Source organism: Cryptomeria japonica, chromosome 5 (assembly GCF_030272615.1).
Source record: "Cryptomeria japonica chromosome 5, Sugi_1.0, whole genome shotgun sequence".
NCBI classification, from domain to species: domain Eukaryota; kingdom Viridiplantae; phylum Streptophyta; class Pinopsida; order Cupressales; family Cupressaceae; genus Cryptomeria; species Cryptomeria japonica.
This window is the reverse complement of record NC_081409.1, coordinates 412,730,653-412,749,961: the sequence shown is the minus strand read 5'-3', so window position 1 is coordinate 412,749,961 and position 19,309 is coordinate 412,730,653. Positions and strand designations below refer to the sequence as shown.

Genomic DNA, 19,309 nt, shown 5'->3' with positions numbered 1-19,309 from the left:
AAATAAATTAGATTATTATGGCATGACTCTGGGTGATCCTAGAGAGAACTTTGATCCTGAGGGATATATAAGAGTTGCCAGGGTGTCACAAAAACTAAAAGCCGGAATACATGTGGCTAAAATGCCAGATGACTTAATCAAGAACCTTGAAAGGGAAGAGGCCAGGGTTTTGAGAGAAAGAAGCGAAATGACTTGGGAAGCCTTCAAATGGAAAAGAGCAAGGGGGATGGTGGATGGAGACTTGCTTGGAAACCTCCAAGACCCTTTGGAGATAGCTAAAAGGCTACTTCAACATGAAGTAGAGATTATGCATAGAGTGCCCCCACAGTTCCTTCATTTTATCAATACTGAAAAGGATAGTCAACCGTTGGCTCACATGTCACCGAAATCAGCTGCTAGTAGCATCCCTGCTGACTCTCCTAGAGAAGATTATCCCCCCGGTTTTGAAGCAGAGGTGGATGTGGACACTGGTGAATTCAACATTAAAGATGTAGTTGACATAAGGATGACAGAGCATGAGGACTTTGTTGCTGATGACGGATTCGCCTCTTCGAGGGAATTCCTTTCATTCTTGTACCAGTATAAAGGGGCCCATGTGAAACAAAGCATGGCTGGAAGACCAGAAGAAGAACAGATGAAAGACTACAGGATGAAATCGATACCCTCATGAAAGATATGACCCCTGAGAAAGGGAGGAAAATATTAAAAGAGGCTGGTGTTATCATCTTTTCTGGTTGGGACATAAATTCAGCACTTCTGTTTGACGGATTCTTGAAGAAACAGGACTTGAATCAACAAGTGTTGCCTCAGGAGGTAGATAAATTGTTCCTAGGATCCGGGTATGATCCTGATCAAAAGGCTCTCCTACAATGGGCATTATATCCAAAGGGAAAAAGGCCAATTATTGTGGATATCGAAGAAACTTTTGGACACCTCATGATTCATCAGGTTGGAAAGACTGACCCTAGGGTCACTGCAAAGTTGAACCTGGATGTAGCCAAATTAAATATGGATCAGACAGAGTTTTTGGTCAGGGAAAATATTACCTATAAGGGCTTGTATGAAAAGTCTAAAGAGGAGAACCAAAAGTTACAAACGAAAATATTACAACTTGAGACAGGCACTCCCTTGAATGAATATGCCTCATATCCCACAGGACAGAGCTTGGATGATGTTTCTGATGCTCTATATTGGAAGTATCAAGCAGATAAGGCTACCAAACAGGTAAATAATATCCAGCAAAAGATGGATAAACTGGTTAACGACATCATTGAACACCGATTCAACACCATGCTTATACATGTCGAACATTACTGGAGGGTGTACACTGGAACCATAAAAGCATTAAGAGAGCATGAAAGGTTAAAAGCACGATTGCATGAGGTAATAAGCAGTGTTGATGTGATGACGCCAGAGGAGAAGGCTGAAGGGACTTCATATATAGAAGATCATGTTAAATTCGAAGATATGCTAAAGCGAGATCTTAAAGAATTGGATGATGGGAGCCCTATTGGAATGCCCTCGTTCTATAAAGGAGGAGTAATGTCTATGGAAGATTTGCGGAATGAGCTTGTAAACATCAAGGATCGGGCTCTGTCAAGATTGGACCGAAGCAAAGACATGGCCCCTACCGTCAACCAGATGATCTTCGAATACCTTTCACAAGGAGAAGAATTGAAGAAACAGAGTGTTAAGATCAAGACCTTCAAAGAAGATGATTATATTCACCATTTAGGAATTCTTAATCTCTTTTTACTTAAGTTTGTTAGGAATATTCAAATTAACAATTAGTATTTTGAAAAGACACGTCTTTTCATAAATGACTTTTGCTCTCATATATATGTGAGAGAGGTTTTTGTAATATGGTAACAATAGACACATAGGAACAAGATAGCAATGTATGCCAACCTGTAAGTTTTTTGTTATACAAATTTTGATGGAATACATGCTATGATCAGTTGTTTTTCTTTGCGTATGTGTTGTGGATTATTTCATTTTGTTTTGGCAATCGCTTGTGATATTATCCAAAGAGATGAGGTTATTCATATTCTTGGAATGAAATTTATGTCGTATGTTATAAGGTTGAAATAAAAGTTCTGCTTGCGAATTATAATTGTTCTTCGCAGTACTTACTTGAATGGTCCCTTAAAGGTAGGGTTAAATCCATTTAAGCAACTTATGATATAAGCATTCAATTGATCTCAAAAGAAATAATAACCGACAGGTCCATAAAGGGGTGGGTTAAAAAACTGTCTCACAGGTCCGCACAGTAAGTCCTAAAGAAAATATAATGACTCTGTAGCCCAAACAGCGAAGAAGGCACTGGTTATTTACAAATTACACTTATCATCATATTCATCATATGTTATTTTAAAACAAGAGGAGTAACTAAGTAAGAAAAATAGATCGAATAGCTTCTACAACAACAATCTTGAACTCATCTGCTATGTCTCCATCCTAGGAATTTATGCCATCCTGAGATAGGAGGAAACCAGATCAGGACACTTAATCTGCTATAAAAAGCACCGGTCATTAAAGACAACTGGTGAATACCCGCCTAGGTCCTGCAGAACCTAAAGTGAGAGAGTTAACAACTAAACAGGTTCACTCTATAAGTTGGCCAAGTCAATTGGAAGGTTTGACCATAGGAGTTGGCATTTCCTTAGAACCTATCCAATCTGTTGATTTGAGACCCAACAGGCACCAACCCCTGGATTGATTTGTGAGCACCAACTCCCCAAATTCGTAAGCACCAACTTACAAGAGGCTCCAACCCCTTCAAGTGAAGCACCAACTCCACTAGATGAAGCACCAACTTCACCAAGATGAGGCACCAACCTCAACATATAAATCTGCTATAAAATATGCTACTGATCCTTTCATCAATCTGCTATGTGGCAATCATTGAACTGTCCAACAAATAAATCTTTTCTTAAGTTGCCATCAATTTGAGTCAAATCCAACCCTACCATTGCATCAGGGCCCAAAAAACCATAGATCAACTATGAATTGTCGAAATTGGAGGACTTAGCCCAGAACTCTTAACGATTTTTTTCTGCTCATTTCCCCCGCAAAATTTGTTTGTTTGGTGTACACCTCACATAGATCTCAATAAAAAATTGATTTCAAATTTGTTGGAAAGAAGACTTTACAAGCTTTTGAGCAATTGGTCACAATAAACTTTTGAAGCAGCATTGAGTGGAAAATGATGCTCTAAGAGTCTAAACTTAAACTCCAATTCTGATTTTTTACCAATTTTTCTATCACAAATTTTGGAAAAATTGCTAGATCTTGTCTTTTGGTGTTTTTGAAACTTTGAAAGTGAAACTTGGACATCTCTATGCTAAAACACACTTTTTAGTTTCCTTGAGCAATTCTCCATGTTTTTTAGTACTTTATCCTTCATAAGGCGCACTTTTTGACCTTTGCATGCACCTTTCACTTGCATTTCACTTTGACTAGCACACTTTAACACTTGAATGACACTTGTTCATATTCAAAAATTGCATTATCCTTTTTAGGAGCACACTTTAACACTTAAAGGTCACTTTTCTTATGTTCTTTCATTGAGTTTTGGCATCCACCCCTCCAAGCGCATGCTCAAAAAATGAAATGGCATATTTTCTTTTATTTTCCAATTAACTTTTGTAACTTCAGGCATGCAGCAGGCACCCAAGATCCTTAGTGTACTTTTTCATGATGACATTAAGTGGCTTGGGCACACTCCTAGGGGATGTATTGCACTCTTCCTTATATTTTTCACTCTACTCGATGATTTTATCTCACCTAGCATGCCCCCGTGGATATTGATGACCTTTTAGAGTCACTTTTAAGTGATTTTTGTTCTAAATTGTAATTGACATTGAAAAGTTTGTGTACTTTTTCCAATTTAATTTTTCTTTTTATAACTCGACTCAATGATGTTTTCTCACTAGCATGCCCCCAAAGATATTGATGCACTTTTGGGCATATGCCAATGTTGAGCTTTGACACTTGAGTGATAAAGGACCTTTTTGAGTCACTTTAAGTGATTTTTGTTCTAAATTCACATTGAAAAGTTCATGTACTTTTCCAATTTACTTTTTCACTTTAAGATCACCAAAACATGACAATCTCTCTCCGTAGTGTGTTCCTCACCATTTACTAACCTTTTTCCAATTTGAAATCATCAGAAATTGTTCTTCCTTTTTGTATATGTACTTCAATAGCCCTACTCACCATTTTAATGTATTAGAAATTTAGAACATCTATGAATTTCCTTAATAATACAAGCTTTTGTATTTGCCCTACTTGATTCACCCCTACTTGATTCACTAAAAATTTATTTATTGAGCCTGTAAATTTGTTAGCTAAAAACAATCACAACACTGATAACCGCTAGGCACGAGGACTCAAGTATGGCTTCAAGATGAGAAATAAGAGGATTTTGGCTTAAATCTTGACTCGATACAAAAAAACCCATATGGGTACAACAAACTCTTCACTTTGTAAGAGGATATCCTTGAGAGGGAAAAGGAGGAAAGGTGAATGATTGAATAAAGACAGCAAATAATCTGGCATTAATGAAAAAAACGCAAGCAAGAAATTAAATTTTAGAAACTGTAGAATTCAAATTTAGCAATGGAGGCAAAACATTCAACTACAAGAACATTTGAAGCACAGTTAAAGATGAAGCTACTGAAGCAAATATTTGGAGACAAAAATGGACACAAGTGAACAAGCCAAGTATAAGAATCGTAGAGTTCACAAGCACTTCTATTATAATGCATTACAGGTAATTTCATAATTTTAATTACTTTAAGTGCCTCCCACAAATGTATTGCAATAATTGCACAATTTATTGCAATCACTTGTCACTAAATTTCAAGAAAGTGGCTCGCTTGCTACTTCATGTTGGAAAGCATTACATATGCCTCTTATTATGTGTTTGAAAAAATATAATAGCTAATGGTGTCGATGTGCTTACAAGCATGGCTAACTCAATAGTAATGCCTTCAAATGACACCATTGAATAGATCTGCCGTGATTTTATAGTGGGTACGACTGGGAGCCACCCATCACATGTTCCACATGTCTGTGATTGAATATTTTCTTTTACTGTTGAATTGGATTTCAACCCAAATGAGGGTGAAGAATACCTAACACACCCAGCCTTTAGAAAAATATGTAACCTTCAGTTCTGTTGACAATTTCTCATGATTAAGTATCGAGAAGAGTAATATATTTTTCTTCTTTCAAGTGAAGTCTATTGAAATTTTCCTACAAGCATTCCAATGATCTTATGTATCATATGAGAAATTAGCAAAAATCTAGCAACTACAACTAAATTTTAAGCATTTATATTGCAGAAAACAAAAGGAATAGATATTAAAGCAAGAGAAAAGTAGTAACCTTTGCACACATACTACGTGCTATATTCCAGTCTATTTTCTCATAAGGCATGGTATAGAGCTCATTTCTTAAAGAGATAACAGCCTTTGTTATCTGTCCCACAAATCTACGCCCATACAAATATGACATTGGCAAATAGACCATTCTACAATGACACCACATTCTCCCTGCAAAAAATAAAAAACACTGATAAGCTCATGATAACAGCTACAGAACAGAAAAAAAAAACTTGTAGAGAGCCTGTTAAACAAGCTCTCAATGAGCATAAAAAAATCATATACTTGTAAATTTGTAATAATGTACCACTGGAACTAGCTCATCCTGGTGTTATAGAGAGGAACCCAGAATAAAATAACAAAGACAACACACTAGTTTCAGGGTTTCAGCTGTATGTGCTGTAACCAATGGGCATATTGATTGTGGTATTCCATGGTTACCAAAGTGATATGGCACACCTATTAGAGTTAAAACTATTGGATTTCTCTATTGAAGGTGGCAACAATAGTAGCATTATGCTCCAAAAAGCCACATTTAACCTCGAGTAATCACCACCTCCCTCATTTACCTTTCTGTTTCCCAAGTTTTTCAAAAAGTGGTTCTTAAACGTTTTTATGTGTACCTTTCCATTTTTGGCTCATTTTTACACCGATGAAAAGGGAAAAAAGCAGGGGAAGGTTGGACATTTATAGTTTAGGGTGAAGGCTAGGGCATTCCAAATTTTCAAGTTAAATTTGGAACAAATTAATTTTTGACTTAAAATTTTAAAACTAATGAGGATTTTTCTTATAATTATATCCTAATAAGTATTCAGTATAAAACATTGGGTTGCCCCTAAAATAGAAGGCTATGTTCATTTAAGGTAGCACTTGCCTACATTAGGACCAACCATACATTTTTTAAATAAACCCTCTTAGGTACAAATAGAATAACAGTTTTCAAAAATCCTATTTGTTTTTTTCATATCTTGAATTTTTTTAATAGATTATGTTTATTTCTAATTTCTATGCACTCTATTTGACATGAATTTAAAAAATAAAAAATAAAAAATTACAAATATGATATTATTTTTTTAGTTAACCAAGTTTTTGTCAAATTTTTCCTGTTTTTAACTGAGGTAATTCAATTTTATTTACACTTCTGCCACATCGCATCAATGCCATGTAACTGCAAGGTTACTATGGTGACAACTGCTTTTCTATATGCTCACATACTTCCAGGTGAGTGCTGCAGTGAATTTATCGTTAGTGTAAATGTAATACCCATATTTTATGGAGATGGCCCAGAGGCTATGGAATTAATAAAACAGAAAGCAAGCAGTATTGCTCAGAACAACATTGACTAGAAACATGATAATGATGTTGTAAACTAAAATCAATAACTGGAAAAACAAAACAGAAGGGGTACATTAAAACACTTATTTACTGTTTTGAATAGACACTGCCAAAAGGTTACACTCTTTCTATACTTCCCATGTTGTTCTTTAGTTCTGTTATAGATATTTTATGTTTATTCTTTGCTACATGATCATGTGGACCTTTAACATTGGTTCGCGTAACTAATAATAGACAAGTCGAATAGAATAAGTGTATGTCATACCTTGCTAGTGAATCAGAAGAATTTATTCATGAACCCACAATTTAAGTAAAAAAGAAAATAACAGAAGGAAATTCAAAGTAGGTTAGAAACTTAATGAAATTATGAAGAAGTTAAGAACAGATCATCCACATGACATAGACATCTGCCAAATACCTATATCGGATGTTGGTGTGGGAATAATATCAATCCAATTAAGATCAAGCGAGAGAGAAAAGTATCAACTACACCTTATAAGAGAAATAACATGGAATCAAAGCATTTGTTGTTTCTTGTTCTACCCATACAATTTTTTTTTTGCATCAAGCCATGTTTTGAGCCAAATCCTAAACTTTACTCATTTTGTGAGCTATACTTAAATCCTTGGCAAGATCAGTATTGATACTCAAGTTTACATTTTTGCATAAACTTGCATCAAACATGGGACATGATTTACAAGACAACCTCCAGGATTCTAAAAGTTGACTTTGTGTGAGATTTTCAATAAGCTATTTCAAACCAAATTGAGGGTGGAAAGAGAAAAGAAACTAAACACATGTTGAACTCAAAGTTATAATCTAAATGAACATTTGAGAAAGCATCCATTAAACTAGATTTCGCATTCACTAACTATAGACTTTGCCCAACAACAATTAAAAAAAACTATATTTGAGGAATTCACTAAAAGAGTAAAAGGCTACCAAATAGACAAAAAGAGAATAGAATGATCACAACTTCATATATTGATCACAATTTTTTATTTTTTTCAATCAAATTTTTAACTTGTTTTTATAGATTGAAAGTATATTGTAAGACATAACTTTCACTACAAGTTAAAAAATTTAATGATTTATTGGAATTACATAATAAACTCAAATATCTAGTGCATTTAAAAATCTTGGTAGTTTTTATTAATTATTTTATTTATTTTTGTTTTTGAGTTAGTACTAACAAAAATTTCAGACCTATATTATTCCCAATGTTCCACGGGGACATGTCCCCCAACCAAAAAAAACCCGCGTCCCTTGTAGGGGCGCGTTCTCAAGACTTGGGGAATTAGGGGAAACGTCCCACCATATCACACTTCTGCCACCTCTGTCGAGGACGCCGCCGGGTCGCTTGCTATATGGCACATGGCATTACATATTGATTGCAACCTTTAACTTTGTAAGAACTAGTTGGCCTTTCGTGGGCCACTCACAGAGATGTTATATTGCATATTTTGCCTTGAAGATTTCAATTCACCTCTATTTTTACATCAGCACTACCCCACATCACCACTCTGTCGCCATCCACCCACCATGCCCAAATTTAGGCCCTTGGTCCCCTAGTCCCCAAAACCCACCCCCAAGTCCCCCCAACCCCCATCAGGAAACTCTGTGGAACATTGATTATTACATAGCACATTTCTCTTAGCATATCTGTCAAAACAAAATCCATTGCAATAAATACATCCATGGAGTGCAATGCATTTTTTGAGATTTTTCTGATAATGTCATTTTATCTCATGTCTTGAATAGAGGTCATTGTTTTTTTGTAATGGACTAGATTGATTATAAAATTAAAAAAATGTGTTAAAGAAAACATAATGCACATTATAATTTTAGTAAAGCTAATACTAAATGCTACATATTTACAAAATAGCATTTCTAAATGACTTCATTTGATCCTCCAAAGGTGGAGCAAAATTTTGTTCTTGTCAACAATTTGATAGTTGCAAAGGAGATTTAATCGAGAGTTTGACTCAAGCTAGGGGTTCTATCCAAGTGGATTTGATCTAAGCCCCTTTAGACAAAGCCCCTATGGTGGAACCCCTATATGATTTAATCATTAGATTTTAATTTTAGGCAAAATTCAAGATGTTCCACAAGTGGGACACATTGTGTGGGGGGTCAACTACTTTCTTTTGATTGGCCTGTGGATATTGCAAAGGGCAAAGAGCAAAAACCACCAAAATGACGATTGGATGTTTTGACCAATACACAACAAGAAAGGGTTGTCAAACTAACAATCTTTAAATAGTGCACTAGGTTACCATGCATAAATTCTGCCTTTTGGTTATATATGTGTTGGGCAAGTGGCAAAGGCCACCAAATTGCTTATGTTGACTCATGAACCAAGGGCACACTAATATGAAGTTGCCAAACTAGCAATTTCAATCCCATGCTTGAACCACTAATCTTGGAGAAGATCAAACAAATATAGAGTGCTCTTATTATGTGCCTTTATGATAAGGTGCCACAAAGTGGAAGGGCCCACCAATGACAATGTAAATGCATTGGCCAATGGCACAATGATAATTTGTTATCACATTGACAACCTTTTACAGGTACCAAATCTTACCATCTTGCCAAGCTAACATCAGCATGCTTTGGCTTTTCTTTGCGCAAACAATAGGGCCCACCTTGCTCATATGTTGTCACTTAGCCAATGGCGCATCAATATTATGTTTCGCAAGATTAACAAAATCAATACAATGTGTGGACCATTGATCTTGTGGAAGATTGAACAATTATAAGGTGATCCATCCTACACCTTCATTATATGAAGAGCCAACTTTCCAAAGGTCCCTAAATTCTCGCACTAAAGACCAAATTCTAGAAGGGAGAGTGTCGGATTCTAATAATCAGTAAGATCACGTGAAAACAACTAACCCACCACACTTAGATAAAATTCAAAAGCCCACATTGTTGAAGAGATGTTGGGGCTATAGGAGGAGGGCATGATAAAACCTACCCATGAAGGAAAAACCAAAAGGCTTGAACCAAGCACAAAGAGAGAATGCTCTACAATTCTAATGACCTCTCATTGGATCCTTTCTTGCAAGATGAAAAGACACCAATATTTAGTGCATGTAGCAAAATACAAAAAAAATTGGTACAAAGCACTAGCAAAATTCACAACTTTTTAAGAGCGGCTTGGAGTGGACTCCACTCCAACTCGATTGGGATCTCCCACCTTTTGAATGCCTCAAAGGCCTTGCCCTATTGAATGATGTCTTTGTGGGAGATGTTACACACTTCTTCGACAATAGCCTTGACCTACACATCAAGTTGTGTCATTGGGCAAAAGACCACCTCTGTAATGATGTCTAATCTACTTTCTTTTGCGCAAGCAATTCTCTAAATCCTTCTTCTTTTAAAGCATGTCATTATCATCAAATGGGCACAAAAGCCCCTACTATACCAAAGAGACATTATGCCCTCTCATCTCCTACATAGCCTAGTCCAAAACAAATAGCAATGCTTTACACTTTAGAGTGGCTTTATCCTTACTAAGGATCTTATTTACCTTCATGCCCACAATTCTCCTATTGTCAATCTTGACAATACCTAGCAAATCAAGTACGCTATATAATTTATACATGAAGCCTTGTGCTTGAGTGACCTTAGAAGCGAGTGATTCTAGGACTTTATCGACCTCAAATTTAACTTCCATATTGAGAGTTTGTGTAGACTCTATGAATTTCAACATGGAGCTAAGCTTTGTGGCCATCTACAAGATCATCATACGATATGAAATGTACAATTCTAGAATTAAGGGCATATAGCCAGCTAATTGTGTAGCACTATGTATCTCCTCTTACAATTGATGGACAACTTGTTCCTTGGAAGCAACTACTTCCTTCAATGTTTTCTTTTGAGTCCAACAATTAGCTCACTCTTTTATGTAGCCTAATTGTTTCTATAATTCTTCTCTATTGTAACCCTCAGCCTTCTCAATACTTTGCTTGTAGCCTTCTACAGTGACCTTCAATTTATTCTCCTCTATTTGTAGGCACACAAATTTCTCCCTCTTCGCTTGGAACAAATCACCTACCACTCTACATTAGAGCCCTTTGGTTAGATTTTGCAACTATTGATCCTATGATATCCCCTGGGCCTAGAGTTGTTTAAGGATGTTTGTGAGCTCTACTTCCCTCCTTCCAATTTTTGTCTCACCTTAAGAAATTGGGTGATGATCATCTTTTGGGTCTCCTCCATGAATTCAACTCGATCTTTTGGGTTGGTTTGAGCACGAGTCATATTGACCACATGGACCAAATAGTCTTCTAGTGTCATCAAGCCTTGCAGCTTGTCCACGGTCAAGGTCATCTAAACAATCATAAGAGATTGTTGTGCAAGATTATGTAAGGAGCACACACATTTTTATCCTAATTTTGTGTCGTATCTTTGTCTATGATTATCAATTTTAGCCTCGTATTCCTATGTTGCCATCATCATTTGTTGGTGCAATTCAAATGTGAATTGATAAAAATTGTCACAAATAAGGAGCTGAGACTTGAGAGGCATCACATACAAGAAGGTAACTATTTGTTGAGTTGGAGCCAATACCACTCCAAAAGGCACATGAGAGTAGATCATCACAATGAAAGGCAAAAAAGAAAGAAGATCAAATGCAAAAACAACTTGTTCTAAGATTGGAATAAGGAACTATAAGAAAGCAAGATGATTATATAGTTGAGCCACGAGTGAAACCAAAGCCTTTTTGGATGATTATAAACCAACCATAGTTGAATGTTAAATTGCCATTTTATATAAACAATGGGTTAAGTACTATTTGAAATGAAGGTGATGGTGAAGCAACAAGTTCAATTGAGAAGCACATATAAAAGTGGGAGGTGGAGGAATGACTTGAGCAATTGGAGATTAAGTAGCATCAGCAAAAACTTCTTGCATCAATTAAGAGACAACTAAGATGATAGGAAGTAGATTGCTTCCAATTAAATGAAAGACCTATCCAAGTGACTTTGTCAACAAGGATGGGATTTGTATTGGTACAACTAATGGATCGGAATGGGTTGCAATAGATAGAATAGTGGTACAAGGAAAAATAAAGAGAAGAGGAATAAAGATACTTAACTACACAAGCAAGTATGAGAGTAGTTATTGAGAGATGTCTTGCTACAATATTCATGTTGTCTCAACATGTTACTCCTTGAAGTCATATGCTACAATCAACCTCTCCTTTCTTATGTGGAATTCAGATTTTCCAAGCCTTGGCTCGGAATTGTATGTGTAGCAAAGGCAAGTTGTTCCTTTAGCTACCAAAGAGGGAGGGGGTAGAGCTTCTCCTATTAATTGTGATTCAAATAGGTGAGGTTGCTTAATCTTCTAAAACCTCTCCATTTGCCTTAGTGTGCTTGATGTAATTGCACCTCAAGGATCCCAAATGCCAAACGTTGCTAAGTTGAGTAGGTGAGGTCTTGTGATGCCTAGTCTTGGAGAATATGAACAAAATGGAACCATGGTGCTTGACTACAAGTCACTTGAGTTGATAGGACCTCCTCAACTAAGCCACTACTAGCCTCAACAAATGGATTGCATTCTTCTTTTCTTCTCGCTCCCATTGCGCTTTAGAGATAACCCTTGGGTTGGATGTTGCTAACATTATTACCAGAGGCTAAGGAGTCATGTTCTTCATCCCAAAGATATCCCCATATTTTGTCAATCATGACCTCTTTGAATGTCCACTACAGCTCCATGACCTCCTACCCATACTTCCAATAGGCACTAATCTTCTCCTCAATCCAATCCTGGGCTTTAAGGGTCTTGAAAATAGCATATGTCATGATTTTGCTTGGGTCATAATTGTGAACTATTGCATAGCATCTCTCCTAGGGTGGGAGAGGCTCATAGGGCACTCAAATATTTCTATGTAAACGCTTAATACATCTTTTGTGGGGCACCTATTTGCTTCGATGGTTGGCCGACTCTTATAAATGGATTTCTCTTTGGACTACAAGCACCTAATCCAGCTAGCCTCAAAACCATCTAGGTCGTAGATCCAATAGTCTTCATGAGTTCTAATCTGAGGTCTGCCAACTTAAACATGAGAAATTGCTCACTTCTCTTGTTTATAATGACCCCTTTGAAATTGAAGGGGATGTCACACATCACCTTCTTATTCCTACTAGCTCTGTATTTTGACTAACTAATTGGCTTGCTGAGCAAACTCAATGGATGGAACCTGATTGGAGATGAGTCGAGATGCCAAAAGTTTTCCTCCTTAAACCCATGTCGTTAGTTTATGTGTAGTGCACTCTGAATTACCAATCCATTGATATCTTGCTAGTGGTCAGCAAACCCTCTTGTCTGGAATTGAGTCAAGTGAGTTCTTAAACTTTCAAATATGAGAGAACAAGGGCTAGGAACATATCTGTGAACATAAGAACAATGCTAGATGGCATCTTTATGTGCAGTGCACTCTGAATTGCCAATCCATTGGTATCTTGCTAGTGGTCAGCAAACCCTCTTGTCTGGAATTGAGTCAAGTGAGTTCTTAAACTTTCAAATTTGAGAGAACAAGGGCTAGGAACATCTCTGTGATCATAAGAACAATGCTAGATGGCATCTTTATGTGCAGTGCACTCTGAATTACCAATCCTTTGGTATCTTGCTAGTGGTCAGCAAACCCTCTTGTCTGGAATTGAGTCAAGTGAGTTGTTAAACTTTCAAATATGAGAGAACAAGGGCTAGGAACATCTCTGTGAACATAAGAACAATGCTAGATGGCATCTTTATGTGTTGCGGCCATTTTTTGTTTAGGTTTGGTTTTCTATTGATGCCATGTTTGCCATTTTCTTAGTTTATTGGCCTAGTTGGCTATGTATCAGTTGAGATCCATCCCCTTGTGTTGCCATCTTGTTCTATGCGTTTTTGAGCTTTTGCATGGGCAAGGGCCTCAATAGAAACCCTTCATAAATTTTCTCAAAAAAACAAACAATTAAAATGTACATTTTGCAAACAAGGCATTAAGCTGTGTGTTTTTCAAAAGGGAGAAACCAATGAAGTCCTTTCGGCAACCAATTGTTTGAATGCCTTAAAATGTAAGTTAATTCCTTCATGTCACAACCATTTCATATGTCTGTTTGATCTTTTTAGTTAGTGAAGGAGCATTTCTCCATCAAGTAAATGAAATGAAACAATGAGCAAAACACATTTTCTCTTCTACAAATAAATTATTTCCCAAATTAATACCGACATTTTCCATTTCAATTTCTGAATGCATGACAAACAAGAACTGGAATTAAATCCCTTCTTTTTCCAAACACCTGATACTTGAAATTAAGATCAGCGCATTCCACACCACAGTCACAGGTGTCACGATTTGTCTGAAAACTTAAAAAATTCATAGTTATAAAGTAAGAAAGGAAAGCATTCCAATAACAGCTAATATTACATTGGCTTAATACATTTTCTGTAAGATCAATGCTGAATAAGCAACCTGGATGAACCGGAAGAAAATAAGGAAGAAGCCATATCTCTGGCGGCAATGGATTGTTTCCAGACCAATCAAATACTCCAAGCACCTATGTTCATGCATAATTGGGTTAGTCTTCTCTTTATTGGAAATCTTTAAATTAGTGCAATGAGTTAAACTAATAACATACAGAAAGCCACATTTTTCCCCATGAAGGTATTGCAGTAGCACCACCATGGTCCAAAATCCATGCACGCCCTCTTTCCATTGCTCCTTTGTCTCCTCCATCAGGCCCTTGGCCAAGAAGTCTTAAAGTCACGTAGTTTAGAACTGTCCCAAACATCGTGCTGTGACCTTCAATATGTAATCCCCATCCACCGTCTTCATTCTACAAAATAAGTATACAATAAATTACACTGTTTCTACTCACAAGGGGAACTCTGTTTTCTCAATTTGCTATGGTACAAAATCTTGATAATCATAATGGAGAATAAGACATACAAAGAATTGGCACAGCATTATGTATGGACAAGATAGGTAATCAATCTTCTTTATAATGCACAAAGATGTCAAGTTAATGGTGTTGCTTGCTCAAGCTTAACATTCAAACTAAGAAAATGAAAGAATGCCTTTGCAGATTGTGAGGAGCATATATGCCTGATGATTGTACAAGTAACAACACATTTCCTTTTGATGTGCTTCCGATAAAACAGCATTTAGTGCTCCAGTTACATACAAGACAATAACCTGCACCATATAATATCAAAACTCAATTTTTTGAAAAATATACAAAACAAAAGTACTTGGAAATGGGCATCCAATTTACAAAACACCAAACAAAAAGGGCAGTAACAAAATTCATCATCAAAAAACTAAAATACCACACTGCAATTGATTACCTATGACAAAACATAAGTCATCATAAACATTGATGATTGTCGTGCAAGTCCTGTTGTAAAGCTAATAGACACTCTCATATTCTCATAAAACGGTGTTATAAGAATCAACACTGCCTTAGCTAATAGCTTGGTAAGTAACAATATGTACAATTTTAAGAAACTTTTGCACCTGTCCTTTTTATATGCTAAAGCATAAAGACATGAAGCAATTGAAGCAGGTGCAAAAGCATGCAAATTGGTGTACCTGATGGAAATCGAACAATCAAATGAGCATGCCATAAAGCTACTCACCAGACCTGGCATAAGGAACATAGGACCACCATAATCACCAGCCCAATGCCCATCATGTGCTTGAATAGTCCCGTAAAAACGTATTGCCCGAATCAGCGTAGTCTTTATTGCCTCCCCAGTGATGTCACTCGTACTTTCTATTTTCACTTGAGGTGGAAGAGGAGGGAGTGGAGACTCTCTAGCAAACTGCAACACAAAAAAAAGCAATATATTCAAATTATAGAATGTGCATATTACATGGGTTTTCCCAAAGATACATTTTCTTTCAAATCATAGAGATAAATTAGAAGCTGCTGCAGAAGATGAATTTGGTCTTTCTGAATTACATAATAAACATTATATCTGATTACAGAATAAACTATTAAACTGCAATTTCTTGGTCCAATTTATAGTGCAAACTCTCATGATTGTGGGCTACGATTTGTTATAATTTTTAAAAATTAAAAAGTTATGAGAAAATGACTATAAAGAAAGGGTACACCTGTCAAATTGAATGGCTAATAACCTGAAGGATATCCCTTTGGTTGTTAGTGGTGAGTTCAATATGATGAAAAATAGAGAGGACAAGCATGGGGGTTGCAAATTTGATTGGAAAGGTAATTAAGGTTTTTCTTGGTCTAAATTTAAAGGGAGAAGGAATCTGGTTGATCTCTTAGCTAGATGCAAACAAGAGAGCAAAGGTATACTGTATAGAAGGTCACATTTTTAAAAAGGGTGTTTTTAAGATCATATAGATTTCTTGTCAATAAAACCTTATTTGGAATGTGCCCCATGTTAGACAATAATATAGTTAGGATGATTCTCTTTACCTTATCTGACCATCAACCCCATTGAGATGTAGTATTACTCATTGCCCTCCCTCCAAGCTTTCTCCTGCATTTAAAGGCCTATAGAAACTGAATGTTTCTCATTAAAAAGACTCCTCCTACAATAATAACTTCTTTAACATTTGACCTATGAATTTTGGCAAGTGCTCAAAAAGATCTATGATCTCTAGATTGAATAAGGCCATGCTTGCATCTCTGAAGATTATGAGAATATTTGGGAGAGAGCCAAGAAGCGGTTTGAAAGGTGTAGAAGGTTGTACAAAGATATCATAGGGGTTGAATGCACACTTCAAATGGCTCCTTTTAAAAATTGCATACTAAAGCAGGCCACGCTCATAAAGCAAAAATTAAGGTGTGCTAGATTGAATAAGGTCATTATTGCATCTCAGAAGATTATGAGAATATTTGGGAGAGAGCCAAGAAGAGGGTTGAGAAGTGTAGAAGGTTGTACGAATATATCATTGGGGTTGAATGCACAATTCAAATGGCTCCTTTTGAAGATTGCATACAAAAGCAGGCCATGCTCATAAAACAAAAAATTAAGGTGTGCTTTTTAGGAGCTATCTTTTGTTACATTGGTTCGTAGCTATTTATGGTAGCCATATTTGTACATTTTATCCAATTTTAAAAAGAAAACAACAACAAAGATCAAAAATATTTATTATGAGCATCTTTTCAAAAGCCACATAAGCAGCTTGAGTGCAAGATAATGGGTTGATAAGTAGTGGTATTTTCAGAGGCACAATGGACAATGGCAAGTGGGAGAGGCCTGTTCTATGCATTGCATAGCGTGCATGTGAGGGCAGTCTTGCTCCTCACACTCCTGTGGTTTTTGGGGTCATTTTTATCTGCTGTGGCAACCTTTGGTGCTGCATTTTTTATGCATCTGCCGCCTGGCAATAAGGATTGGTCTAGTCTGAGGTTTTTATCTTGTGGCAGGGTTTGTTTTGTCTTGTGAAGGATCTGACTTGCAGAATTTTTTGGCTTCCTTTTCAGCTATGGTTTGTGGTTAGCGTTTCTTCTCTGGGTTAGGGCTTGGTTTGGCCTTTGTCGTTTCTGTTCAGTTTCTTCTTTCTGTGCTTTTTTCTTTTTTGCTGTCGTTGGTAGTTGATGCAGGGGCATCTCCTTCCCTTTCTTTATTTTGTGTTTCTTCTTTCAATTTTTGGTTTTTTGTTTTTGTTCTGGTTGTTTCTGCAGGTCAGTATGGAATAAAGGGGTTTTTATGAGTTTTCGTTGCCATAAGGCTCATCTCTCTTGAATTCTTGTCGCGGGTTTTTTTTTCTGACTTCCTGCCACATCAGCGACAGGAAGACAATGGGCAGCGAACGGACTGTTTTAGATGGGTGTTGGGCGTAGTTAGTCGTTGTGGAACAGCCACCAACTGTGTCAAGGACCGACTGCCCACCTATTTGAAGGATGATTTCCAGTGTATCGGGGTTGGTCATGTTGGGTAAAAGAGTTGGTCGAAAATCCCACGAAGAGGATGGAACAGAGAGTTTGGGCTGGAAACGGCCGCCTGTGAGAGAATAGCATGGCTGTTGTAACGAATAACACGAGTCTGTAACAAGATTCAAATACTGCAGACAATTCCTCCAGGGATCGAGTAGCATTGTAATCACTGTGGAACATTGTGTATGAGAATAATTTCTGTTCATTGTGCTCTATAAGCATTAGTGTTCTGTTTCCTGTCATTATTGAGACAGACTGAATTGTATTGAAGTGTTTGAGTCTCTGGTTTCTGCCTGAACTTCCTATCATTATTGCCCTATTAGTTTGATTGTAAGTTCATGTGTGCTTTATTGATTTAGTGATCAGCAAGACATGCCATCAGTAGTTGATCATTAACTTGGATTCCTTTGTGAAGTTTGTTTTATACCTATAGGAGCATGCTCTCATTTGTAAATTCATGGGGCTCCAAATTTGTATGCCTTTTCTAGAGAACTGGGTCAAGAAAAATTGGAGTTGAGAAAGTGATTAGGAGATCATTCTTGCTGCTAATGGGTGTTTCTTTGTGGTGCTCTCCAGAATGGCAGGCCGAAATAAGATTTTTGAAGGAGGCCCTTACTTTCAAAAAAACAGGCTTATTCATCAAACCTTGGCATCTAGGGTTCAATCCTATGGAAGAGATGCCTCCCAAGACACCTGTTTGGGTTTTCCTTCCCAGACTTCCAATGGAGTTCTGAAGGTTGGATATTTTGCAATGTATAGCAGCAATTAATGAGAAACCAGTGAGTCTGCCCCACCAAACCCTTGGCAGGAAGTTTGCTAGGTTTGCTCATCTTTGTGTTGAAATTGATCTAAATAATTGGTTCCTTGATTTCCTAGAGATCAAATTGGACAATATGCCTTGGATCCAGTAGATAGATTATGAAGCAATTCCTTTTCACCGCCACATGTGTCTTGAATATGTTCATCTTCAAAGAAACTGCAAAAAAGTGGTCCCTCAATCTTCTCTTCCTAATCTTGATATTCAAGTTGTTAATGCAAAAGCAAAGGGAAAGAACCTATTTAGTCTAAGGTGCCTGATTCAGAAGGATTCATGCCTGTCAAATCTAGTCCAAGGATGAAGCCAGTTAATCGTCAAAACAAAAGCAGCTCTGAAAGGGAGTTATGGTAATAGACTTGATGTGCAAGAAAATTTTAAGGAACTGAACTCAGTGGAGCAGGACTTTAAAAGAGTTGGTCAAGACACAAGTATCCATGACCCAGGTATTAATTCCTTTTCAAATCCTTCTTTTGAATTGTAAACATCATTTAAAGAAGGGGAGCTTCTTGTTGCTTCTCATTTAGGGAGTAAGGAAAAGCCCCAAGAGGAAACTGATATTCATGTCAGAAAAATTGATTATGCTCCCTTGACAGAAAATCAGATAGAGGTAAATGGGGATGAGGTTATGCAAGATTCCATACAAGATATTGAAACCAAGGATGAAGGAAAAAAGAAAGCCCCTCTTGTCTTAGGTCTTCAACAAATAAACATTAACAAGGGTGGAATGGATAAGGTGGTAAAAGTAGGAAGGAGGAAGGATCGGGAAAAAATAAAATTGATAGGGAAATCTTTGGATGAATCTGGTGTTATCAAGACATTAGATTCTCACTTTTCTACTCCTCCAAAATGAAGGTGATATT

At 36.9% G+C, this 19,309-nt stretch overlaps 1 protein-coding gene across 3 annotated transcripts in view; it reads right to left on the bottom strand.

Moving 5' to 3' along the window:
* The window catches only part of LOC131076472 (cycloartenol synthase 2), a 232,567-nt gene that overhangs the window by 197,918 nt on the left and 15,340 nt on the right, over positions 1–19,309 (bottom strand). For all 3 annotated transcript variants that reach the window (XM_058013678.2, XM_058013676.2, XM_058013677.2), the window contains exons 3-7: positions 15,357–15,542; positions 14,824–14,913; positions 14,357–14,554; positions 14,191–14,275; positions 5,392–5,558 (exon numbers count right to left, since the gene is read on the bottom strand). In XM_058013678.2, coding sequence (XP_057869661.2) covers positions 5,392–5,558; positions 14,191–14,275; positions 14,357–14,554; positions 14,824–14,913; positions 15,357–15,542 — 726 coding nt within the window. The remainder of the gene's footprint in view (positions 1–5,391; positions 5,559–14,190; positions 14,276–14,356; positions 14,555–14,823; positions 14,914–15,356; positions 15,543–19,309) is intronic.